The following is a 25856-nucleotide window of genomic DNA, read 5'->3' as shown; positions in this document are numbered from 1 at the left end:
GGCGATGGCACTCGTGAGAAGGATCTCTGTCACCGTCACTGTCCCCTCCCCCCGCCTTCCTGTGAGCTGTCCCATCACCTCTGGTGTGCTGTGGTCCTGCAGGGCCGTGTCTGCGTGGGGACTTACTTGTATCCTGGTTTTGGATTGGGGAGCCAATAAATAGTGTCTTTCTTCTTTTCTTGAGAAGGAAACCCAGAGAGAAGCAGGAGTCATGTAGATGGGATGCAAACACATGCTCAGCCATGGGACCAGAGGGCACACCAGAAACTTGGGGCCACCGTGGGCTTCCGTCACTTCTCCCCAAAGCTGCAGGCCCTCCCCTTGGGTAGAGGTCACTGCTCTGTGGGCAGCAGGCAGACACGGAAGCCTTGATCTCGCGCCAGCCCATCTGGCCCCACTCTGCCCTCCCTGTAGGGATGTGGTTTCTCAGGGTCCCTGGGGGGCAGATCCCCGCAGCCTCACCCCAAGGAGGGAGCTGGAGCGGGGCCTTCGTTGTTCACCCCCATCTGAGTTGCTTACGGAAACTCACCTTTCCCAAGCTGTATTGTTTTTCTTGTATCCCAGGTCCAGTCTAACCTCCAGAATAGTTTTACTTTTCCAAATGTATAAATGAATTTCACTAAATAGCACTGCTGACTTTCTCTCTCAGGGCTGCAGACAGGCATGCAGAGGCTGTCGGATGAGGTCATGGCATTACAGCAGCACCTGGAGCACTGTGACAAGATCCAGGAGCTCACGTGCATGCTGCAGGAGAGCCACAGGTACGGGGAGGGTGCCGGTGCTCAGCACCTGGCCGCGGGGCCTCGGCCCAGGTGTCGCTCTGCTGACTTGGCAGCTGCATGAGCTTCCCTTTCTTAAGGAAAAGCAAGTTCCTTCCTGCTGCAGCGTCCTGGGAGGTGTGACCAGGGCCGTGAGGGGAGGGGCACATGAGGGATGCTGGGCAGCGACACGAACCTGCGACCCGAGGACCCTGGGCCTGTGGTGGGTGCTGTCCCCTCAGCGTGGTCGTGTCTGTTCACTGAGCAACACGGAGATGCCACCTTTAGTCCCTGGCTCTGGTGGAGGTGAAAAGGGAACTGTAGGTACGGGTGTTGTCAAGGCAGTACCTCAGGTTTGATTCAGAGAATTGTGTCCTGGAACGTGGGTGGAGGCTGTACAGACAGGAAGTTGCCTCCTGGCAAGGCGTGCTGCTGCTGAGGCGAGGACGGGTTTATCTGGGCTTTGTTGGGGTGCGGCTGGCTGTGTGAGCCCCAGTTCCTATGGCCAGCACCCATACCCCGCCCTTTCCTCTGCTGTCCCTGCCTGTCCTCACTGCCCTCGGCAGAGGCCCCCACAGCTCCCCTGATTCTGGTGCAGCCTGGTCATGGGGGAGCCAGGCTCTGACCTTTTGGGGGTGAAGGTCACAGACCTCGTGGGCCCATCACGGTCACAAGTCACAAAGGACAGGGGCTCCTGAGAGATGGGACAGACTGAGACAGGATGGGGCGGGCAGAGGCAGGGAGTACAGGGAGTGGCCAGCGAGGCAAGGTCACTGCCTGGACCTGACGGGGCCACCTGGTGGGTCACTAGAGCGGGCACCGTGGGCTGGTGTGGACGGGACAGGGGTGGGGTGGCGTCCACACTGACTGTGCTGAGCGTCCACCTGGCCAGGAAGGGGCTGTGTCAGGTCCAAGCAAACGGGCTGCCGCCTGCAGGGGCTCGTCCTGGGACCTCTGTGGGAAAAGCTGCCCTACTGTCGCCATTTCTTGTAATGCCACAGATGTATTTGAGTTGTTGCTAACTGGGTGAGCAGGGCAATTTGGAGATGACAGAATTGGTAGAATACAACAGCGCCTTCTCTGCAAAATGCCTTCTAAAATTAAAAATGGTTGAGAATATTAAAAAATCAGGACTTTCAGTTGTACTGTTACAATGTCAGAATCATTAAGAGAGTCCTTTATACTTAAGCAGAAATTGGAAATACTTCAGTCTTGGGGTCTTTTCTTGAATCAGGCCATTGCTCTGCCAGCTGTGGTGGACTGTGGTGGTCCCCTCGGTGACCCTGTGTGGTTGGGCATTGAGGGAGCCATGGGCTCACTATTGAGTCCCTTTATCCCTTCCACGGATGCCAAGGGAGCCAGTAGACCCACCCTGCCCGGTCTGGAGCCAAGGGTAGAGGGGCAGTGGCTGGCGGAGCTCAAGGGGTGTGCTAGGGACGGGACGGCATGCAGCCCGGCCGGTCATGGGTCGGGAGGTCGGCAGGTTGGGAGGTCATGGCCCTGTGTCCCCACAGCGCCCTGGTCAGCACCAACGAGCACCTGCTGCAGGAGCTGGGCCGGGTGCGGGCGCTGCACAGGGCCGAGGTCCAGCAGCTGCACTGGAGCTACGAGGCACTCAAGAGGACCATGGGCCTGTCCCCGCATGGCAGCGCCCTCCAGCCCTGCACGCCCCAGCCTCCCCAGGTGGCGGCCTGTGTGCGAGCCGCCGAGGACTGTCAGCACTCTCGCTGTTCAGGGCCCACAGCTCCGTCTTCCGAAACAGCCTAAGAAGACAGGAGTGACGCAGGCCCCTCCCTGGTTTCCAGACAAAACAGAGACCCTTAATTGTCATGAGATAAAGAAAATGCAGCATTTTGCTGCCCGATGTAAAAGAGAGCGTGTGTAATGATTGAAGAAAACAGTTTTTTGTGAACAGTCAGTCCTTATTTAATAAATGAATACATTGTTCTAAAAAGTGGCTCTTCACAAATTATAACTGAGTTTCTCATTGAGTTCTTTTATAAAATGAGATATGCACCCTAGTTGGTGAGCAGAAACGAATTAAGTTCCAGGACTTCATAAAGTAATCTTCGTAGTTGTGGGAATCGTTTAAAAATGTTGTTTTTTGATATTAACATCCCACAGTAAAAATAGCTGTCTCTTGCTCAGTGTATTTCTGAAAATGGTGTCATAACAGGGCATAAAATCAGATGTTCAGGGGCTGGCTGAGTAGTGCGTTGGTTAAGAGCTGGCTTGGGCTGCCAGAGGGCCCCAGCTCGGATCCCACATATGAGGGCCAGTGACACTGCCCTCCACAGCTAACATGCTGAACAACAGCTCAACCTGGAGCTGGGCTGCCATGAGTCGCCGGCGACAGTGCAGGCTGCTGCAGCCCCTGCGGCAGTGGGTTGCCATGGGCTACCGTATGTAGCCAGCAGCCAGCGTGAGCGGCCAGCAGCCGCCGCCGTGAGCGGCCGTCCAGAAGCCGGCGACTGATCTGCCTCACCCGGGAAGAGCGCAATGATGGTGCCAGCTTGGGCCAGTGAAGCAACGTCCTCCACAACTAGACTGAAGAACAAAACGACAGCAACTTGTCTGTTCCCCTTCCCCGATTCACCAACTCTGTTCCCTCCCCCAATTGCCCAATAAAATCTGGAAAAAAAAAAAGTAGATGTTTAGTTTGGAAACGTCCATCTTCTGTAACACTTACCGCCTTTGGCAAAACAAAGGAGTTTTTTAGAACCTTGTTTAATTGATTGAGGAACAAGCTGCTGTGTGACTGTCAGCGTTGTGTCATGAGGGAAGTCGGAGGGGCGCCAGCTGCCCCGAGAGGAGACTCGGTCTCAGGTCTGGTCATGGTGGTGGCTGACAGCACCGGGTTTTGTAACTTAGCCAGGAAATGTGTCACACCAGATGTAGTTTCTGTCGTCACCAGATCATTTCTAGTTTATTTAAAAGATTTTAGTACTAATGCGTTTTCAGCTGTTAGAAAACGATCGCCGTGTTGTCACTTTATGCTCCTCCTTGTTAGGATTTCACTGAGTTTCTTGGACCTGTGACTTTATATTTTTCATCAGATTTAGGAAAGTTTTGGTCACCATTTCTTCTAATATCTTGTTTGACCCAATACGTACCTACGTGTCTGTCTCTTCGTCTCCTCCTGGGACTCTGCTTTCACTTCTGTCAGACCACTGGAGATTGTCCCCACAGGTCACTAAACTCGGGTCCTTTTTCATCCTTTGTTCTCAGGGATTCAGTTGAAATCTAGTCTGTTGCCCTGATGCAAAGTTTACTGCTCTTTTCTTCTGCCTTATCTGCTGTTGAGCCTGTACAGTGAGGTTTTAATTTCAGAAATTATATATATTTATTTTAGTTCTGAAATCCCATCTGGCTTTGTTTACTGAGGTTTTATTTCCCACACTGCCCATGTTTAAGTCCTTGCCCATGTTCTCAGCAGGTTTACTGTAGATAACCTCCAGTACTCTGCAAAGTGGCTCTGCCAACTAACAGTCCCGGTAGTGGACGGTGGCAGCTTCTGTTGGCCTGTGTTTTTAGCAGGACTGTTGAAAGTTTTTAGTATCTTCATTCCAGAGGGTGTGTCATACACCTCCGTTGGCTTTAATTTGCTTTCCCGTGTTTATCTCCCGTGTTTATCATCTTTGTAAAGTGCCTTTTCAGGTGTTTCCCCCCTATTTTCCTGTTGGATAGTCTGTCTCCTGTTTTGCTGTAGGAGTTACTTATAAGTCTGGGTAGTAGTACTGTGTGGTTTACATTTGCAAATAGCTTTTTCTTGTCTTTTCACTTTTTAATGGTGTCTTGATGAAGAGAAAATTTAAACTTTAATATGCTCCAATTTATCAGCCTTGTTCATTTTGCTTATAGAATTTTCAATCCAAATTTTTAAAAATCTTTCTCTGTGGTTATGAAGATACTGTGTTATCTTCCAAAAGACTTTATAGTTTTGTCTATTTTGGGTTTTGAATATATATTCTCCATGGAACTGATTTTTGTGTGTGTTGTGAGGTTAAGGATCCAATGTCATTGTTTTCAGATGTGAGTCCAATTAGCCACCATCATCACTGACAAGACTCCCTGGTCACCAGTGGTGACCGAGCCTCTGTTCTCCCCACGGGCCGTCCTGCCCGTCTCTGCACAGGAAGGCCTTCTGTGTCACGTGCAGGTCGTCTTGGCTGGTTTTGACCCTTCGCAGTTCACGGATTGTAGAATTAGCTGGGTAAGTGGGCTTTTGTTTGAGGTTGCATTGGTCAGTTTGGGAAGAATAGACATGTGGGAAATAGTGGGCCTTATAAACCATGAAGACAGAGTGTAGACCTCTCCTCTAGATCTCCTCTAATGCACATCATTATAGTTTTATCATTTTCTCCATCGAGGTCATGTGCATCTTTTGTTATATTTAGTCCTAGGTTTTTCTTATTTTGTGATGACATTCTAAAAGGTATGTATTTTTAAATTTGTTTGGATTTCACCTTCTAATTATTTGTTGCTGTTACATATGGAAATCCAGTTGATTTTGTATATTACTAATTCTATATCCAGCAATCTTGTTAAACTCTTATTAATTTTAATAATTTACCCATAGTTATTTTAGCCTTACTGGGCACACAGTCGTGTTTCCTTTGAGTAATGGATTATTGTTTTCTTTCCCATTCCTTTACTCTGGGTTTTTACTTTATTGTTTTCTTTTTGTTTTGTTTTACTGTTTGCTTTTCCATGGTGGCTGGTACTTCTAGTGCAATATCAATTAGAAGTTATAATAGAGTTCTAGATAATAAATAAAAGGAGACGTTTCAGCATTTCACCACTAAATTCGTGATCAGTTTTTTGTAGATGGACTTTCTCAGGTTGAAGAAGTTCCTTCTATTGTTAATTTGCTAAAAATTGTACATCATGAATGGATGAATTTAATCAGACACTTTTCTGCAACTATTGAGATGTCCATGAGTATGACTTTTCTCTGTGTCGATGGCATGGTTAATTACCATAATTTGCTAATGTAAAAAGCACCTCACATTTCTGGGACAAGCACAACTTAGTAATGATGGGTTTTCCTTCCCAGGCAAATTGTTGTATTTGGTTTGTTAACATTTTGTTTAGGATTTTGTATTCTAGGTACAGCACTTAAAGTCTAACTTTGGGCGATTATTGATGTTCTCTGTCCTCGAGTTACTCATTTGTAAAACGGGCTAGTGGTGGTGCCTGCTGTGTAGGTTGTTGTGAAGGTAGAATTAATTCTTATAAAGTTGTAGGACACCGTCTGATACCCAGGAACCACGATGTAAACTGATAGCTTCCCTTCCCTCGGTGACCTTGCGAGCTATGTCACAAGGTCAGGAAGCCTGTTTCTCTTCTGTTGGAAGCGATCCCTGCTGATCCCAGTTGGACTTTCTGTGAGTGAGAAGTAAATTTCGTTGTATCCAGCCACTGAGATTTCAGGGGTTTCCCACTGTAGTTGGTAGTTCCTTACCCTAAATCAAAGCACTGTGTGGACTCTCCACTTCTTCTGGAGTTAGTTTTCCTGAGTTATGATGCATCTCTGGAATTTGTTCACTTGCCTGATTTTCAAATGTTTTGGCCGAACACTCAGTCTTTTAGTGGCATTTTAATAATAGCTTCAGCATTTGAAGTTGTATCCCTGAGGCCGTTCCAGGGAAGGGATGCATGTAAGAAACTGCTGTGGCCTCGGGCTCTGCCTCAGCCGTCCGCGGGCCCGAGGCGGTGACTGAGCAGGCGGGCACTGGGGCCTGGCCCTCCTGCCACGGGGTTGCTCCTGACAGGCCGTCTCCAGAGACCCTGTGGGGCTGGCCAGGCTGTGAGGTCTTCATCGCGGTCCGGAGGCCTCCCTGCTCCTTTCTGTACACTGCTAACCATGCAGCGTCTGCTGCGGCCCCTCACTCCCTCGTCAGGCTCCTCACGCCCTCGTCCGCCCCTCACTCCCTCGTCCGCTCCTCCAGATGCTCATCAGGTTGACCGGTCAGTCCGTCCAGAGAACCAGCCATGGTCTTCATGGCCTTCTCTTCATTTTCAGTTTCTGCTTTTACCTTTCTATTTTTAGCCATGCCGAAATTAATGATACATTTGGCTTAAAAATATTATTTTATCAATTTCCCTGTTCTGTTTCCTTCTCTTGCTTTATTAGCTAATATTATTGATCTATTTTAGTTTAAAACTGTCATCTCATTTTTTGCTGTTTGTTCTATTCTGTGATTTTTTTTTCCCTCTCTACTCTTGCTGTTTTTGGACTTTTTATCGTTCAGCATTTCACCTCTGCTGTTATAGTTTGGAAGCTGAGTCCTCCGTTCTCCTGTATCCTCACATGGTCGTGTTTCATCAGCCTCCCGCCCCCTTCGACGTCGTGCGCCGGCCATCTGCTCTCAGTGACCACAACCCCTTCGCTTTCCCGTGGGGTTTTCACACTCCCGCCCGAGCATCTGCACTCACTGTGGTGGGAGTTGCTATTCATTCTTTGCCCCACTTTCCTCCCTCCCATGTTGGATGTTCTATCTGTGGTCACTTTCTTCCTGCATTTAAAATTTCTACTAATGTCTCCTGGTGGAAGCTCTTCTGGTATAGCTTAAAAGGCCTTTATCTTATCTTCGTTTTTGAAACCTTGCACTGGGCTTGGGCTAGGATGTCAGGCTGCCAGTTACCTGATGACGTCGTTCCTGTCTTTGGGGGCTGCTGCGCTTGTTTGTAATGTGTGTGTCCAGTGTCCCTGGTCCCCAGAGCTGCGTCAGAACGAGAATAGCCCTGACACAGCAGATGGCTGGTCCATGGCTCCTCACGGGGTCAGTCAGGTCAGGGGTCACCTATTTGAGGAGGTGAAGGCTGTCTCGGGTGAGGTCACATGAGGGCCTGTCTCGGGTTGTTATTGCCCGTGTGTGACTGCTGGTTCAGACACTTCGAGGATAACGGAGGGCCACAGTTAACATCTTTATTGTCACTTTACCATTTGACACAATGTTAACAGCAGTGGACAAAGGAGGCGCAATGTGCAGATAGACATGAGCTGTTTCACCAAAGGTCCCAGGCCAGGCCTTAAAGCGACCCCAGCGGTGACACCGCCCCTCGCCCTCTGCGGGAGGGACAGCAGGGCCACCCCAGCCCACGGGCATTCCCGGGAGTGTGGTTTAGACTTTCTGAGTCAGGACACCCATGACATCGACGTGACTAGCCATCACCCTGATGAAGTGATAGACTCGCTACTCCCTCACATAACAGAACACTGGACAAATACAGTGCATGTAGATGTGAATCTGTTTCCCTTTCCTGAAATCAGGTAGTGCAAACACGTAGCGTATCACCCCTTTCAAGTTTCTCTCAGTTGTGCGTTTCCTTTGTTGTTTGGCTTGGTTTGGTTTTTCAAGAGTCTATAGGGAGAGAGGGTTAACTGAAGCATCCCCAAGATGGGCCACTCTGTCCACGCGCCCACAGACCAAGGCCACCAGTTTTCACAAAGTGTTCAGTAGTGAGTCAGTGGGGGGAAGCCATTGAGGGTCAGTGTTTTAAGGACATTCTAGCCTATTGATAATGTCACAGTACAGCTAAATTGTCAGCCTCTGCTGTATCGGACAGGTGACAACAAGGTGCCCTCGTGTGGCGTGTGCTGCAGGATGGGGTGCGGGAGTCAGCTTGTGTCTAAATAAATGCCCAGACTGGGTCTTCGAAGGCCCCCCAGTGAAGGGCCAAAGGGCAGCTATTTTAGGTTTCATGGGGCATGGCATCGGTCAGCCCCGTCCCCCCACCCCCGCCAGTGTCACTGCAGAAGCAGCCACAGACAGCGCCTGAGACACGGGGGTGGCCTCTGTCATTAAAGCTGTTCACAGAACAGGCGGCTGTGCCGGGCCAGGGTTGGGGCTGTGAGCCTCTGCCGCAGCCTGGTTCTGGTAACTCCGCGGGTGGGTGGGACGGGCCAGTGGCCTGCCTGGAGCTCAGCCCTGGGGTGCAGGCAAGCAAGACAGACGGGAATGACCCGGGGAAGCGCTCCGTGGGCAGGCGTCTGCCCAACAGAGGAGCACCTGCTAAAACTCTCATGTCTCAAAACTAAGCCCAAGGGTATTAACAGTGTAAAAATACTCCAGTATAAATATATAGTATTTTAAACTTACACAGTTTGACCTGCAGTTTTGGTAAAGCTAACTCTGTTACTGAACATTGCCTAATGGCCTGTCCTCTGGCAGTAATGGAAAGAAATAGCATTCTGGTATGTTCGGTGCTCGCAAACACGCTCCTTCTACTGTTCTCTCCTGACGTTCAGACACCGTCAACACTGTCCTCCCCTCAGGCCCTGCCCTGTCACATGAAGGTCCTCCCTAGGCCCTGCCCATCTCCCGGGGGGCCTCCCCTCAGGCCCTGCCCGTCTCCCGGGGGTCCTCCCTCAGGCCCTGCCCCATCTCCCGGGGTCCTCTCTTCAGGCCCTGCCCCGTCTTCCGGGGGTCCAACCTCAGGCCCTGCCCCGTCTCCCAGGGGTCCTCCCTCAGGCCCTGCCCCGTCTCCCAGGGTCCTCCCCTCAGGCCCTGCCCTGTCTCCCGGGGGTCCAACCTCAGGCCCTGCCCCGTCTCCCGGGGTCCTCCCCTCAGGCCCTGCCCGTCTCCCTGGGGGCCTCCCCTCAGGCCCTGCCCCGTCTCCCGGGGTCCTCCCTTCAGGCCCTGCCCCGTCTCCCAGGGGTCCTCCCTCAGGCCCTGCCTGTCTCCCCGGGGGCCTCCCCTCAGGCCCTGCCCCGTCTCCCGGGGTCCTCCCTTCAGGCCCTGCCCTGTCTCCCGGGGGTCCTCCCTCAGGCCCTGCCCTGTCTCCCGGGGGTCCTCCCTCAGGACATGCCCTGTCAACGGGTGTCTGCTGTGCATTGTCTAATCACAGGGGACATGCAGTGCTGAGCACAGTTGGGCACAGCTGACTGGAATGCATAAGCGCATGCAGCACAAACACACGCACTGGGCTTCACTGCAGCCAGAACCTGATGGCCACACGTGCGTGTTTCATGCAGTGAGCTGGAGACCAAACGACACAGCGAAGAACGCCAGATGGTGTCAAAGGGACAGAATGGTAACCAGTAATTCCTCATTACGCAGTTTCCCCCTCTTCCTCCTTTCCAGATGGGGGGTGGGGTGTGGATTTGCAGAGCCACACTGAACAGAGAAGGCTGTGTCCTGGCGTGCATGTGGCTGGCGAAGCCTGGGACGGGCAGGGGACGCAGGAGACTGCAGTCGCTCCTTGGTGCTGTGGGCCAGGTCCCCGGGCCCGGTGTGTGCAGTTCTCTGTCAAGGAGCCCGCGTGCTGGGCTGGGACCACGAGGCCACCAGGGAGAGCAGCTGTGTGCACTTGACCCTCATTCGTGACACCTAGAGGGAAGGAAGCACTGTTGTAAGGGTCAGCGGAGTGACCGGTCCTTTCTTGTCGAGCAGGTCACCTGCGCCAGCCTGGGGGATGGTGTTAGCGCTCCGCAGGCCGGGACCGCCTCATAGGAAGATGGCTCCGGCTCTAGGGTGGGCACTGCCGCCAGGACGGACACTCGTGATGTTTCTTTTGCTTAGACCCCACTTTCCCAGTGTGCTCCTGGCAGCCAGCCCCCCACCAGGGTTGGACCTCTCATGTGGAGGCTATTCTTGCCTGAAGACAACACTCTCGGATAGGGGACCGCGTCATGGTGTCCGGCACCCTGTCCAGTGTCCTGGGGGCAAGGAAGGGCTGAGAAGGGCCTGCAGCCATGGAGGCCCAGGTGACATCCATCCCTCCACGGGCTGTGGCGTGGGGACCCTGTGCTGTCCTCGCTGGCGTGCACGCTATAGTGACCAAGGTCCTGGATTCCAGTGTCTTGCTACAGTGACGTGGCTGTGGCAGTGGGGACCAGACTGTTCACGGGCAGGAGAAACGCAGCCTCAGACCAGGAGACCCAGAACCCTGGCGGTGCCTCTGGGCCCCGGGGAGCAGCCTTGTTCTGTGACCACTGATGAAAGCGTCACTGGTCCTGGAACACGGCTGTGGTCTGTCAGGAAACACGTGGCGTGTTCAGTTGTCTTCAGACGCGTTTCCCATGGGCTTCACACAAGGTCCAGCCTGGGGCGGAGGAGGGCACAGCGGGCGCCTGGCCTCCAGCCTGCCTTTCCTCAGACCTCCGTCCTCAGTTTCCCCGCCATGGAGTGGGGCCCGGCCAGGCCGCTTAGGACCCCCAAGTTAGAAACTTTCGAGGCAGTAGTGAGATTGTGCCCTAAAAGTGACACGAAACCTGCGCTCCACCATTTCCCGTCCCAGTGCCACACGCTGGGAGCTCCCAGCACCTCAAACAGAGCTGCCTGCAGAGGCCACCACCACAGGCCATCGCCTTCCAGTTGAGGCCTGGGGGTGGGGGAGACACAGTCGCTTCAGAGGGGCCATGTCCTCAGGAAGGCGCGTGTGCACCACGGCAGTGCTGGTCCCTATTTGGCCATGTGTCTAGGAAGGGGTGCAGAGCACACAGTGGGGCGGCTCTCCGAGACTGCCGTGGGCTCCTGCCAGGACCAGCTCTGGGATAAGGGGCCCCACTGGTCACACACCAGGTTGTGGCTGCGTTTTTGCAAATTGTCCCCTTGAGACCAAGGTGACAGTGCCACCAAGCCCCACCCTGGCTTGGCTTTGTTGTGCAGTTTTCTCGCTCGGGTTGGGACAGCCCCAAGAGGCTTGATCCTGGGGACTTGTGCTGCGCTGTGAGTGACGAGGGGACAGCCACATCCATCTGCAGCCTCGAGACCTGGAGTCCAGAGTGGGCACAGGCAGAAGACACCTGTCACATGCCTGTCGGCGAGGAAGTTTCAGAGCCAACAGGGCCTTGTGACCTGGAGAGAGTCATAGAAGCAGGGTGTTCGGAACCTTCCCATACCCATTCTGAGGATAAACAGTTACGTTTTCTTCTTATTTCTCATTAAAAAACCGAAATGACCTGTCGTCCTCCGTTTCTGACTTCTCACTTCACACAGCAGGTCACCTTCCTTTGGTCCACTGAGGGGTGTTCTCTGCTGCCTCACCTTCCTTTGCACACCAGCCTTCAGCTACATGAGCGACTTAGCACAGACCTGGTCCACAGGCGTGGGCGTGCGTGTGTGCACGTGTGCGAGACATGCGAGTGTGAGCGTGCGCATGTGAGTGAAATGAGTGCATGTGTGAGCGTGCGCCGTGTGGCCCACACCTGCCGAGCCCTTGTGCGTGTCACGGCTGCTGGTGTATTAGTGCCGCCTGGTGGCTCCAGGGAGGGTCTGCGGTCAGCAGGTCCCCTCCAACAGGGTCCCCTTTTGCTTGCAAACCAGGTGGCCGGTGTGGTCTGGTCCTGGGAAACACTTTGTTGCTCGGGACGAGGCAGGTGTGTTAGAGAAAGATCTGTGTTCAGGGGCTACACCTGGGGTCAGAGAGGAGCGCGCCGGGGTCCCAGGCAGGGAGCAGGCTTGAGCGTCACCCACAGCCACCCTGCCCCGGCGTCCAAGCTCTGCCCCAGTGAGTCCAGGAATGTAACGAAGTGTGAGGCGAGTGGGCTCGCGGCAGAGGACGGCCCTCTTTCCGGGGACGGCTACTTGCCCCCCTGCACCTTCTGGTCGTAGGTGCCTGCGTGCTTGTACCCCGGCACGTAGCCCGACTCGTCCACGAGGTCCACGCGGCCGGCCTTGCCCTTGCCCCTGCCCGTCGGGTCGAAGCGTTCCTTGTGGGAGCCCGTGAACTTGCTCGTGTCCGTGAGCCGTGACACGGTGGGTGACGAGATGGCTTTCTGCAGGAGGAGAGCAGGGAGGGGGTTAGCCGCCGCCGAGCCACAGGGGAACACAGGCCCAAGGGGAGGTGGCCTGGGCCAGCCCGCACCCACCGGGGAGGAACGGCTTCGTCCTGTCCTGTCTTCATGGCACCCCCACCCTTCCCCTAGACTCATGCGTCACGCTCCCCGAGAGACCCTCCTCACTCACCGTCACCCCTGAGATGATGGGGGCCTTGCCCTCGATGAGCCTGTGCACCTCTTGCACGGCCTCCTCGCTGCTCTTGTCCTTGAACCTCTTCTTGGAGAGCTCCTCCAGCGCCTCCTTGAACTGGTCGAACGTGATGGTCCGGCAGCCCTTCCCTCTGCAGGGAGAGAGGACTGAGAGCCCGCCACTCGCCCCCATGCTGAAGAACACCCGACCACATCGGGGAACCCTAACCTCACCCAGGGGCCTGATGGGGGTGTCCCGCGTTTCCCGGGGACCCCCGCCTGCCTCTCCCACAGCAGAAAGCAGTCTAACCTTAAAATACAGAACATGCCCCGCCCCCCCGCCCTCCCCTGCCCTGCCTGCAGTGTTTACACCCAACAGTTAGTTGCCATTGGCAACAACAGCAAATATAAATTGTCTTGGAAAAAAGCTTAAAGGAAGCACATCCTTTACGAACAACTGGACATTGAAACAAAGCCATTGTCTGGTTCCAAACAGGGTGTATGTGTGGCCTCCAGTCAGGGAGGGACTTTCAGAGAAAAGTTACGGTGACAAGCTCGTGGGCTCCAAACCACACGGGAGAGGCCTGTCTGTCAGGGTTACCAGCAGGGACAGGAGGGGCGCTCCTCGGGGGCCCGAGCTGGCTGTTGGGAGCTGTGTGAGGGGGACAGCACTTCCTGCAAACGCATCCGTGATGGGAGGAAAGCTCTGAAGTGGCTCGGCACCTTTTATAATTTTAACTGGAAAACATTGTTGCCACTTTAACCGGGTCTTCCCCTGCTAATCCATTCAGTGCGTTTTCAATGTTTCAAAATCAGAGACAGTGTGGAGGGGCCGCCTGGTTCCCACCAGGGTGGACGGCAGCCCAAGCCACCCAAGTTCAAGACTCACGTCTCAGCCCTGGGACGAGACGCAGGGCCAGCCCACAGTGACGACAGGCCACACAGGGTTCACAACAAAGCAGCAAAGGCTCCTGAGCGGAGAAAGCGTGTCTGTAACACGCAGGGCTGGAAGACGACAGCCCCACGTACAGGGAGTGTGTGCCGCGTGCAGACGTGACCCCAGTGGATCAAAGTCCTACACTAATGACGCCTAAAACGAAACCTTCTGGAAGAACATCTAAGAGAAAGACTCTGTGACTTTGGGTTAGACTAAGATTTCTTAGAAATGACACCAGGAAATAGTCCATGAAAGAAAAAAAGAAGATGAACCGGTTTTCACCAAAATCTTAAACACCATTTTCTTCAAAAGACACTGTAATGGAAAGACAAGCCGCAGACTGGGAGAAAATACTCGCAAAACACACGTCTAGTTAAGGACTGCATCTGAAACAGACAACTCTTAAAACAACAAGAAGGAACCCAGTGTAAAAAACGGGGCAAATCAGCTGAACCAGACACTTGGTCGAAGACCTGTGGGTGTCAAACCATTCAGTCCCCAGGGAGATGCCACCCACCCAAGGGACGGCCCAAGTGACGAGAGGGAGGAAGATGCTGTCCGTCGTCCAAGGGGACGCGGGGCCAGCGCCCAGACGCAGCTGCTGGGGACCAGCATGGCGCCCGCTGTGGCAGGCAGTTTGGCAGGTTCTTAAAGGTCACCACCCCACAACTCCTGGGCTCTCCCTCAAGAGATGAAAACAAGCTCACACATTATCGCCGTTCGCTCACAGTTCTGCTCACAGTCACTAAAACCCACAAAATGCCCGGGTGTCCTTCAGTGGTGAGCAGACAGACGCGCCTTGGCATGTCCACAGCACACACACGGGTTCACCTGCACTAGTTACACGTGTGTCTGAAGACACGGGACATGCCAAGCCATGTGCCACAGGCAGGTGAGCTGAGCGGAGGCCACGTGGGAGGGGGGACCAGGAGCACGCAGAGCCGTCAGTCCTGAGGGCGCTTGTCCCACCAGGACCACAGGCGGGCTGGGTGGCTGGTGGACACAGGGCTTCCTCAGACTCTGGGTTTGGCGGAAGGTTCTGCCCCTTGGAGCTCAGCTCTCAGCCTTGAAACCCACCAACACCCTGAGGCTGGCGTTGCCAGGCTGGACGCATCAGGGTCCCCTGCCAGGCCATTCGGGGCGGCTGCCCTCAGCCTGGGTGCCTGGAACGATGTAAACATGGCCTCTTTTTCTCCCTGGACCTTGCTGGGTGGGTAACCTCCAGAGCCCACAGGCCTGTTTGTTTGTCCTGGGCTGTCACAGGCATTCTCGTCTCCTGTCACAGCCTGCCTGGGATGGCACACGGACGCCAGGCCTGACAGCCAACCCACTGACTGGCCACTGGAGCACACAGCCGTCTCAGCGCCGCGGCACCAGGCGCCACCAGTGTGAGTCACTCAGCCCAGGGGTGGGGGGACAGCCAGTGGGGGCTCCCGTCAGAGGCCACATTCAGATCTGGGTGGACACACAGGCCCGAGGCCCTGACTCGCCTACTCCACCTGGCCAGGCTGGGTGTCCCCAAGTGTCCCCACTGTGACTGCTGTGTGGGTCTCAGAACCTTCCCCAGGGACCTAGTGTCCTGCTGCTGAGAGAGTCCCCAGCAAGTTCTAGAATGATAATGCCAGCCCCTTCCCTGGAGACACGATCACATTACACGGCTCTCAGCACACAGAGCGGGACTGTCCTCCGGAGTGTACAGGACGGCAGTGTCCCCACACCGAGCCCGCTCCCCCACCGGCCCTGCTCAGAGGCAGCTGTTGTGCTGGAAAGCCAGCCCAGCAGCGATGGGGCCCTGTGGCCTGGGTCTTCGCTGTGCTTCCCAGGCCCTGTGTCCCCTCAAGGCGCAGCTCAGGGCAGGCAGGCGGCCGGGCCGGCTGCTCCTGAGTCACCAGGGACCCCGGGGGGCCAGCCCGGACCTCCAAGGACAGAGGTGTGTGTCTCCCAGGCTTTGGCCAGTGTCCCGGGATGGAGCATGGGGCCCTTTCCAAAAGGCACAGCCGGCCTGTCAGATCCACTGCGGGGGCGCGGGGGGCGCGCCTTCAGAGAAAGTGGCTCTCCCCGGGTGGCCTGTCCAGAGCAGCCTGGCTGGCCAGGACTCCAGTGTGGGCAGGAAGTGAGGTGCTGAGGCGGACATCTGAGGCGCCGGCAAGAGTCAGAGAGTGGGGAGCCTCCGGGATACTCCCATCAGCTCTGGGCCAGTGGCGCAACGGGCTCCTGGGCACCTGTGCCTGGTGGGGACGTGACCTCTGGGGGAGCCTGATGTGCTTGGGGAGGGCGCAGCTGCTCTGACTGGCCTCTCCTGGCAGACACCAACCCTCACCCCTGCCGGGGGCCGTCCCTCGCCCCCTCCCCCCACCCCCGCCTGGGCCCCAGCAGGTGCAGAGCTCAGAACGCAGCCCCGGCCGGTGGACAGCAGGGTGCTGAGAGCCGCTCAGATCTCAGGTGGGGCTGGCGAGGTGCAAACCTACCTGAAGGGGCAGCTATGACCCCCACATTCAGTTACACTCCCCTCATTTGAAAAAAAAGCCCTCCTACGTGTGTGTTTGCCTCGTGCTGGCCTGGGGTGGCGCGGACATCGGGGTGGGGGGCCTGGGGCTGCACTCACCCTGTGAGGGGCGGGGCCCTAGAGGCTCAGGGCCAAAGCCACAGGACACCCAGCACTGCCTCGGGCGACCACAAGGGGGCCCCGCAGAGGACGCGCCACCACAGCCACCCTGACACCCTAACACCTAAGCTGAAAGCACAGCTGGGGGCCTCGCCGCCTGCTGGAGGCAGGTGCTGGGGCAGGAAAGGCCTGGGTGGGGCGTGCGGACGCCCTTCACTCCAGCAGTGTGGCCCCGTCAGCCCCAGGCCCAGGAGCAGGGGGCTAGCCCCTGGGCACTGAGCAGACACTGCCACCAGCCCTGTTGGGTCAGTGCCCCTGGCAGTGTTTCTTGGACATCACATCACACGCAGAGCTCTCTGCCCGCTCCAGCAGCCCGTCCCACGGTGCCCCCACCCCACAGGGGCACTCAGGAGGGAGCTCGAGGTCTGTGCTGGTGTGAGCTTCCTGGGCGCACATGGCTTGGGCCCGTTATCCCAGAGCCCAGGGGTCCCTGCTTCCGACGGCTCTCATGTCCTGGCCGTGGCTGTGGCGTGTGGCAAGAACAGAGCGGCTTTCCAGGTCGCCTGCTTCCTCCTAACCTGGGACCCAGACGCTGGACTCGGGCCGTCTCTCAGGAAACAGACCCCTGCTGTGCAAACACACAGCACCCAGAAGGTGCGAGGCGGGCAGGAGGCTGCAGCAGACACCCCGCCCGCCTCTGCCCCGGGGTCCGACCTCCACCTGCAGGCTGGGGGCCCCAGTGTCTGAGCTCGCTCGCACACGGAGGCACAGGCAGACAGGACAGACGCGGACGTCGCCGTCCACGGCCCCCGAGTGGCACTGTCAGGTTGACTCTCCTGCTTGTAAAGTCCTGATTGATTAATATTTTAGACTGACCATCGTCTGTCCTTTGGGGCGGGGAGGGTGCAGTAGTCTGTCTAGGTAACAATAGTCTTCCGTCCAGACCTGCTATAGAGCTGCAAGAAATCTGTTTAAAATGTAACGCATAGTAACATGAAAACAGACAGGCGCTGCCATGGTGACAGGATGTAAACAAAGGCTGCAGATACCCCAGCTGGCGCCCTGGCAACCACCCCCAAACAGGAAGGGCCAGCTTTTCTCCATCAAGTGGGCGACTATGAGGTTCCACACCCATCCTGCAGGACCCCGCAACCCTGCCTGGGGACTGTCCCTCCACAACCCCACCAGGAGCACTATCTGCCTCTCCCATCCCAGGGACAAGGGCATGAGTCCCCCCACCATAGCCTGCATGGCCCCCAGCAAGCCATCCACGTGTGGGGACCCCACCTTCTCCCTTCTAGGGGTCTCTGTGGCTGCCACAGGCTGATCTTGACTGTGTGGGGACCAGGACCCCTCACTGGGTTGGGACCACAGCTGCCTGTTCCCCCATTCCACACGCCCCCACAGTGAACTGAGGCAGAGACACCAGGGGCCCCCAAACAGCCCTGGACTGTGCAGTGGGGAGCCCGCTGTGCCCAGGGACCAGGCCTCAGCCACTAAGTGTCCAATCAGCTGCCATCCTGCCTCCCACGACAGGCACTAGGAACAAATGGGGTCCTTCCCAGTGCCCACCCACTCCTGTGACCCAACACCCCACAGGTGGGCACCTGCCTTCTGCACTCGGGCCTCCAGCCTGTCCAGGGCACTCGTCCTCTGAAAGAGCCACCTCCCCACCTGAAAGGCTGTGGAGAGCCTGAGTTCTACCTGCGTGCACATGCATGTGTGCATGTGCATATGTGTGCTGTGGGCTTGTGCACACATGAATATATGCATGTCTGTGCACGTGTGGGCTGTGAGCTCGTGTGTGCACATGGCTGCATGAGCTCTGTACAAGTGTGTCTACATGTGTGAGCTGTGCACACGTGCATGTGTCTGTGTACATGTGTGGGCTGTGAGCGTGTGCACACACGTGTGCACATGGCTGCATGAGCTCTGTACAAGTGTGTCTGTACATGTGTGAGCTGTGTGCACACGTGCATGTGTCTGTGTACATGTGTGTGGGCTGTGAGCGTGTGTGCACACGTGTGCACATGGCTGCATGAGCTCTGTACAAGTGTGTCTGTACATGTGTGAGCTGTGTGCACACGTGCATGTGTCTGTGTACATGTGTGTGGGCTGTGAGCGTGTGTGCACACGTGTGCACATGGCTGCATGAGCTCTGTACAAGTGTGTCTGTACATGTGTGAGCTGTGCACATGTGCACACGGCTGCATGAGCTCTGTACAAGTGTGTACATGTGAGCTGTGTGCACACGTGCATGTGTCTGTACATGTGTGTGGGCTGTGAGCGCACGTGCACACGTGTGCACATGGCTGCATGAGCTCTGTACAAGTGTGTACATGTGTGAGCTGTGTGCACACATGTGTGTGTCTGTACATGTGTGTGGGCTGTGAGCGCGTGTGCACACGTGTGCACATGGCTGCATGCAGTAGCTTGAGGGCAACTCACTGCAGAGGAATCACGAGCGAGGGAGGAGCAGCCACCGCCCGACGCTGCATGTCGGGGCCAGTGCCTGGGTGTGGGAGCCCGTGTCCTCACCTCGCCTCCCTCCCAGCCCTTCTGGAACGTTCCCCAACAGAAACGGCTCTTGGGGCTCCTTAGCTCCTGGTCTGTCCCCTCTTGTCTTCCCTGAACACACAGGGTTTACACAGGCGACTCTAAGGGCCTGCAGGACCTGCCCGGGGACTGCGGGAGGGACCATGCTGAGTCTCATCCTCGTCCTGCCCCCAGCCGCCCTCCTCACCTGCGTCCTCACCTGCCTTCCCATCCTCACCTCTGTCCTACTCCACCTGCGTCCTCCCCCTCACCTGTGTCCTCACCTGCGTCCTTCTCACCTGCATCCCCCTCACCTGTGTCCTCCTCACCTGCATCCCCCTCACCTGCGTCCTCCTCACCTGTGTCCTCACATGCGTCCTCCTCACCTGCATCCCCCTCACCTGCGTCCTCACCTGTGTCCTCACCTGCGTCCTCCTCACCTGCATCCCCCTCACCTGTGTCCTCACCTGCATCCCCCTCACCTGCGTCCTCCTCACCTGCGTCCCCCTCACCTGCGTCCTCACCTGCATCCCCCTCACCTGTGTCCTCACCTGTGTCCTCACCTGCATCCCCCTCACCTGTGCCCTTACCTGCATCCTCCTCACCTGCATCCCCCTCACCTGCGTCCCCCTCACCTGTGTCCTCACCTGTGTCCTCACCTGCATCCCCCTCACCTGCGTCCTCACCTGCGTCCCCCTCACCTGTGTCCTCCTGGCCCACGGCCGCCTCTAACCCTGGGCCTTCAGACGGCACCAGGACCCCATATCCTACCCTATTGTGTCACTGGGGCTCTGGTCCGACTGAAGTAAATCTTACTGGTTCTAACTGTTCAGGTGAGACTGGAAAGGTGGCGTCCCCTCCACCTGGTGAGTGCCTGTCTCTTGTGCCCCATTACTGGGTTGTGACAGTTGGCCTTGAGGTCCACTTTTGGGGCCACCTCCACCCTACCCCAGCCAGGCCACCCCAGGGCAGCCTCCTGGCTCAGTGGGAACGCGCTAACCCCAGAATAGCCGGCCTGTGGCTCTGCAGTGACCGGCAGTGACAGCTGCTCCTCAGCCTCGGGTGGCTGTCAGGCTAAGGAGTCGGGGAGACATCACGGTGATAGAGATATACCTAACAGCATTTTCCACAAATAGTGGTGACATGAAGTCACAGCCTCTGGGGAAGCAAAGCAAGAAACCATTCAGGACCTCTGTGCTCAGAGCAGGACGAAGGCGCAGCCAGGCCGCTAACTGGGAGGGGACGGGGCATCTGAGATGGAGCATGGTGAGGCCACAGAGGCTGTGATGGACATGGGCCAAAAATAAGCTGAAATGACTCTATTTTCCAGCAACAGGCATGACCTGAACAGAGGGTTTGCTGTTAATTTTCTCAGATGGGGTCATGGGTCGTGGAAGGCAGGAGAATGTCCTGGCGCTTCCAAGATGCCCAGCGGGACCCTGCCTGCACGTGCTCCCACGTCCAGGAGAAAGGGTGTGTGTGTGCACGCACAGAGGAAGCTCACGGGCACACCGCTCAGCCCCCAGGCACAGGTGCAGACGCCGTGCTCGCTCACTCTGCCTCGTGTGTGGTCACTTCCCAGAGTGGAGGGGACCCCACGGAGGGACTGGTCGTTAGGGCCTGGTGAGATCCTGGTGGGTGCCCTTGGGACAGGCTTCACAGCTCAGCATGGGCGCCGACCTCTCAGGCTCGGCCACCTGAGACCCTCCCAGCTCCTGTGGGTCAGGGCTGCACCCCCATCCTGGGCTCCCGGCCCTCCCCGACCGGGGGGTGCTGGGTCCCATCCCTGGGCACCTGACGGGAAGGGTCCGGAAGTATCACACCCCCTCGCAACCCGCATTCGGCCCACTGGGGGCCTGAGGACACCAGCTCCGGCCAGCGAGCCCAGTGCACTTACTTGATTTTGCTGAAGACAATGTCCACGTCGGTGACAGTCACATTCTTCCCGTCGATCACCTGGCAGTCCTTGCACAGCTTTGACCAGTTCTTACCGTGCAGTTCCTTGCCTGTGGCCCTGGTGTCCCCGTGCACCGCAAATCGCCGGAAGGCCTCCTCCAGGGCGCTGAGCTCGGAGGCCGCGGCCGCCCCCTCAGAGGCACCTTCCGACTCCAGAGACAGCCTCTTAGCTGCCTTGTCCTTCGCGGGGTCCCCTGGGGACTTTGGGGGTGTCTTGTTGGCAGCCTTGGTGGGCTTAGCCTTGCTGTCAGCCATGTTCCTGGGGAGGAAAAACGGAACAGGGTTATCCCGTTTCTGCGAGGCTGCTGCCCACTCACAGGGCACAGCAGAGTCCCGGGGACCCATGGAGCCAAGCCTTGGCATGAGGGGTCAGAACCCCACGCAGGGTGGCCACAGCAGGGTGCCGCTGGGCACGCCACTGCCCCCTCAAGCACCAGCACCCTGCCGGCCATTGGTGGGTCAACCCTCCCCAAACAGTCAAAGCCCTCAGCAGTGGCAGGACCATGGGGGTACACCCAGCCCAGCCGCCTGGAGGCTCGGGCCCCCTGTCATTCCCCGCCACGGTCTCCCCTGCTCTGGCGACTCCCCAGAATGACACCCTTCCCAGGGTCTGTGCAGTACTGCCATCCTTGGGGCAGGGGTGCAGAATCCGTCCTGCCGCTGTCCCCGTGCAGGTGGGAGAGGGGACCTGGTGTCTGCCAGGAATGCTGAGAGCTGAGTGCCGCAGGCCCAGAGTGGGGATGCGTCTGATCCCCAAACCCAGCTGGTCCCCGCGGGGCTGAGAGGCCAAGAGCCATGCAGCCCATGCAATTTCAGGAGCACAGAGCTAAGCTTGGATCCTCTGCTGGTGGCCAGGGCGGGACTCCAGGCACCCAGCCCCAAGCAAAGGTCCCGTGGGCCCTCCTGGGCGGCTTCCTAGAGGAGCAGACACGGGGAGGACGGCCGGGAGCTCAACAAGAGGAGAGCTCAAGACTGGTGTCCACCCAGCCAGCTGGCTCAGGACCCTGCCACGCATTGAAAATCCCCTTCCAACCTGCTCTGTCCACACCAGTTAGGACAGAGGCAGAGGTGGCCCTGCTGAACTCAAGATTTTACAAGCTCCCAGCAGCCGGGGTCAAATGCCCACGACCGCTGGACTGAATGTTCTCAGGGGCCTCACACGCAGTCCCGCCCCGTCCCCTCCTCTATGATGGCACAAAAAGTAGACCTGCTCTTGGGAGAAATCCAGACACGTGGGTCAAGGGTTGTGGGCACCTGGGGGGCCGGCGTAGGGGGGACATGGGTGTCTGCAGGGAAGGGGGGTGTGGGCGCCTGCAGGGGACAGGGGATGCTATCTCTGCAGGGCCTCCAGTGCCAAGGCGAGTCGGGTGTCAGTGGAATGGCTACCCGGCTTATCGCTGACACCATTTCTTTGAAACAGGAGCTTCTCATGAGCGGCCGAGGGCAGCTGAGTGCTCACCATGGCATCTCTGCAGCTCAAGGCCTGGGAGGGAAAGCGGCTCGGAAAGTTCTAGAAGCTGAGTCAGCTTGTGAGAAAGTGGGGACAGACGTGCATGTGTGCGCGCGCGCAAGAAGCCTGTTAGGATGCGTCAAACCCAGCGCACCCCCTACGGTCCCGGCGACATCACGTGGGAGAAGAAAACGCCCCAGCGACACCGGGAAGAGCTGTCTCTGGTGTCGGGATCACGGTTCTTTCTCCTCGTGCTTTTCTGCATTTGCAGATTTCCTCCAGGCACCATTTCATAACAAGGGCCTCCCCACGCCCGCTTAGGGTCCCTGAGTCAGCACCCCAGGGTGCCAACGACAAGCCCCGATGGGTGGTGGGTGGAGCTCCCACCAAGGTCACGGAGGAGACAGACCCCTTGAAGTGCTCTGGACCCGTGCTGAACAGACATGTGGATTCAGGCACGCAAGGCAGGCCCTCTGGGACCGTGAGCCCCCAGGGACCTGAGAATGAAGGACACAGGGGACAGACTCGGGCTCAGGCACCGCGTGCCCCTTAGCCGCCAGCTTGGCGCGCTGGTGGCCTGACCGAGTGGGGAGGCCAGCCTACAGTCAATGAAAGTGAGGGCTGCAGGGCCGGCCGAGTGGCTCAGTTGGTTAAGAGCGCGCTCAAGAGTTTGAGCTCTGAGCAACAGCGGTTCGAGTCCAGCCCGAGCTGAGCAGCCACTGAGCTGCCAACAGGTAGCAGGATGGCTCAGCTTAAANCAGCGGTTCGAGTCCAGCCCGAGCTGAGCAGCCACTGAGCTGCCAACAGGTAGCAGGATGGCTCAGCTTAAAAAAAAAAAAAAAAAAAGAAAGTGAGGGCTGCATGATGTCACAAGTCCTGCTCTCTTGAGGTTTCCCTGGACAAGGAATAACCACGGAAACAAACACACACATGGGACAGGTGCACGAGGAGAAACTGAGGCAGGTAAGACACAGCACTGATTTGCCACCAAGTGCAGGGGACGTGTGAGTGTGGGTGAGTCACACAAAGGTGCTGGCATGTACCACCAGTGCCGCCCCGAACCCCATTGGACAGTTCGGGTTCCTCCCAGCCCGAAACCCCACACGATGGCGAGCAGGTGGGCGAAGAGAGAGGACACGGTCAGGCTGGCGCCAGGAGACGAGGATGGTGCTTTAAATGTTCCAAAGATCCCTACTCACCCGGGGACCTCTGCACCCACACCACTGTCCCCAGGGGAGGGGCCGAGGACGGCTGCAGACAGACGAGCTTGGTGACTACCACACTCACCAAACAGGCGGTTGGCGACTATCAGTGTGGCAGGAATCCACGGTGACCCGGGGGGCACCTGGCGGAAAGAGCTCACCGCCACGCCACAGAGCCGCAGGGGCCGGTGCCGGAGGGCTTCAGGCAGAGTCCCTTCAAACTCAACCTGGGCTCAGCTGTCCCTACAAAGCAGGCGGCGGCAGCAACACTGGACGTCTCCTCCTGGAGCTGGGGCCTTGCAGGGCATGGCTCTGCTGTGAACCCCATTTGGGGCCGTTTCTGGGTGTGTTGATGGGTTTTCATTAGGGATCAGCTTGGAGTCGGTTCTCCGAGACAGTGGAGGCCACCGTGGACACAAGGGGCCCCAGGCTATGGCCATCCTCACCAACACCTCTGTCTGGGCGGGGCTCCCAACCTCACAGAGGCAGAGGTGACGTGGCCACACGACCCGAGCTCTGCTCCCGGTCTGGGTTGGCCCTTGGTTTCACTATGAGCATTATCTTGATAAAATATGCTGAGACTGGTTTTAACAAAATTCGTGGAAGGACTGGGACCCTACGTGCCAACAGGAGAAGCTCTCCAAGAGAACTGTTCGCTCTGCGAGCAGCAGGGCGTGAGCCGCAGCAATCGCGACCCCGCCGGCAGGCAGACCGCAGGGGCGGGCGAGCCAGCGCCACGCTGGGGAGAGGGGCTGTGGCTTCCAGGCCGCCCTTCCGTGTCCGAATTGCTCCAATAAACCCAGGTGCTATTTCCACAGTAATGTAATAACAATGAATTTCATTTGACAAGAAGCCGAGGGCTCCAGCAGCGGTCGACTGGAATACACAGGTGTCCACGGAGACGCTGCCGTACCAGGCTGCACGCGGGGCCCCAACAAGCACGAACTTCCAGCCCCCCACAGGTCTGGCTTCTCTCCCCGCATGGAGGCTGCCACGCCCTCCTGTTTTCCTGACTCCATGGCTTCCGGGGTGTGGTGAGTCTGGACCCTGGGTGGCATTCCAGGCCCCTTCCGCCCTGTGCCTCCCACTTTCCACCAGGATGAAAAGTAAAGTCACTTAGGAGAGAAGGCTACCAGAAAGTCAAATACCAACCCACCAAATGCAGCGTTAAACGGAGGATCCCTGGGGTGCGGCCATACTCTTTGGTGTGTGCCTCGCACCCCCAGGTGTGTGCCCCGCGTCGGGCTGTGCGCCCTGCATCCCAGGAGAGCCAGCCCCTCCCTGGCCAAGATTCCCCTTACAGGGCACGGGTCAGCCTATGGTCGGAGTGGCGGCCTATCAGGTACGACCAGGTATCACGGAGCCCAGGAGGCTCTGTCCTAGTTCCCTCGGTGTGAGGATTTTCAACCGCTTGGGAAAGGCCCAGCGAGTCAAGTTCTGGCTTATTTCATGTCCAGGACCCCCCGCTCCCTGTGAAGCCGGCTCCCTCCCGGCCCCCTCTAGCCCACTTCTGTGGAGAGAGCCCAGAACCTGTGGGCTGTCGGCAGGTGGAAAGGGGGAGGAGAGCACGGAGGGGCAGGGAGGCTTCGGGAGGCCGAGGGACACACCTGTGAAATGCAGACGGGGAGCCGGGACCTGCCCTCCCAGACAAGAGCTGGGCTCCCTTGAGATCCCTCTTCTGCTGGCCTCAGGAGCCCCGGGAAGGAGGGTGACAGCTGTGCCCCTCCCTGTCCCTGGGCCTCTGACCGAGCAGCCCGCTGTAGGCCTGTTCCTTGAGGGACCCACCGGTGAGCCCCTCAGCAGCTCTGGGCACGGGGAGGGGCGGGCAGTGGGCTGGGGGAGCCGGCATGTCCAGTCCGGCGAAGCCATCAGCCTCGGCCAGGTCCCACCTGAGGCAGGGCAGGTGCTGTCCTAGAGAGGTCAGGAGGGGACTGATACAGAGCTCACACTGCGCATGGGGACAGACTGTGTTACTGGATTTGCATTTTCAAAGGCGGGCGGGAGAGAGCAAGGCGGTCGGAAGGTGGAAATACAGGTCACAGTGGCTGAAGGTGTGTGCCTGCCGCCCAGAAACAGTCAAACAAAAACCCCGGGCCTGGTGACCCCATCCAGACCTGGGGGTATCTGTCCCACTGCTGAGGCGTCGCAGGCGCCACGGCTTCACCCTGGCCCACTGCCCCCTCACGAGACGGACTGTGACAAGGTCCTTATTTCCAGAATGACTCTCCCTGGAATCCTGCTTAAGGCTTGACTGCCTGAAGCAAAACCTACCAAAAAAATAACACAGGACAGACCCTACCTAACCCATGACAGTCACAGTAGCCACATGACATCATACATAGGTAGCGTCCTGACCAGAACTGAGAATCTGTGTTAGTAATGTGTCTGTGAGCAGAACAGGTGTGTCTGAGAAGAGGGCCAGGTGTCTGTGAGGTCAGGTGTGGCTGTGAACAGGCCAGGTGTCTGTGAGCAGAGCCAGGTGTGTCTGTGAGCAGA

General features: G+C 57.3%; 2 protein-coding genes across 6 annotated transcripts in view; one reads left to right on the top strand and one right to left on the bottom strand.

The window, feature by feature from the left end:
- Positions 1-2998, top strand: part of CEP72 (centrosomal protein 72) — a 36163-nt gene extending 33165 nt beyond the window's left edge. For all 4 annotated transcript variants that reach the window (XM_019624341.1, XM_019624343.1, XM_019624340.1 and 1 more), the window contains 2 exons: positions 650-761; positions 2273-2998. In XM_019624341.1, coding sequence (XP_019479886.1) covers positions 650-761; positions 2273-2525 — 365 coding nt within the window. In that variant the 3' untranslated portion in view covers positions 2526-2998. The remainder of the gene's footprint in view (positions 1-649; positions 762-2272) is intronic.
- A 4677-nt stretch (positions 2999-7675) lies between these two features.
- Positions 7676-25856, bottom strand: part of TPPP (tubulin polymerization promoting protein) — a 30984-nt gene continuing 12803 nt past the window's right edge. Inside the window, exons 2-5 of one of the 2 annotated variants that reach the window (XM_019624383.1) lie at positions 20650-20967; positions 12674-12827; positions 12338-12483; positions 7676-10093 (exon numbers count right to left, since the gene is read on the bottom strand). In XM_019624383.1, coding sequence (XP_019479928.1) covers positions 10081-10093; positions 12338-12483; positions 12674-12827; positions 20650-20963 — 627 coding nt within the window. In that variant the 5' untranslated portion in view covers positions 20964-20967 and the 3' untranslated portion in view covers positions 7676-10080. Of the gene's footprint in view, positions 12484-12673; positions 12828-20649; positions 20968-25856 lie in introns of both variants that reach the window. The other variant, XM_019624382.1, reaches the window with a different exon arrangement.

This window comes from Hipposideros armiger, unplaced genomic scaffold (genome assembly GCF_001890085.2).
Source record: "Hipposideros armiger isolate ML-2016 unplaced genomic scaffold, ASM189008v1 scaffold_585, whole genome shotgun sequence".
NCBI lineage: Eukaryota > Metazoa > Chordata > Mammalia > Chiroptera > Hipposideridae > Hipposideros > Hipposideros armiger.
The sequence above is the reverse complement of the archived record's forward strand: the minus strand, read 5'-3'. Positions and strand labels throughout refer to the sequence as shown.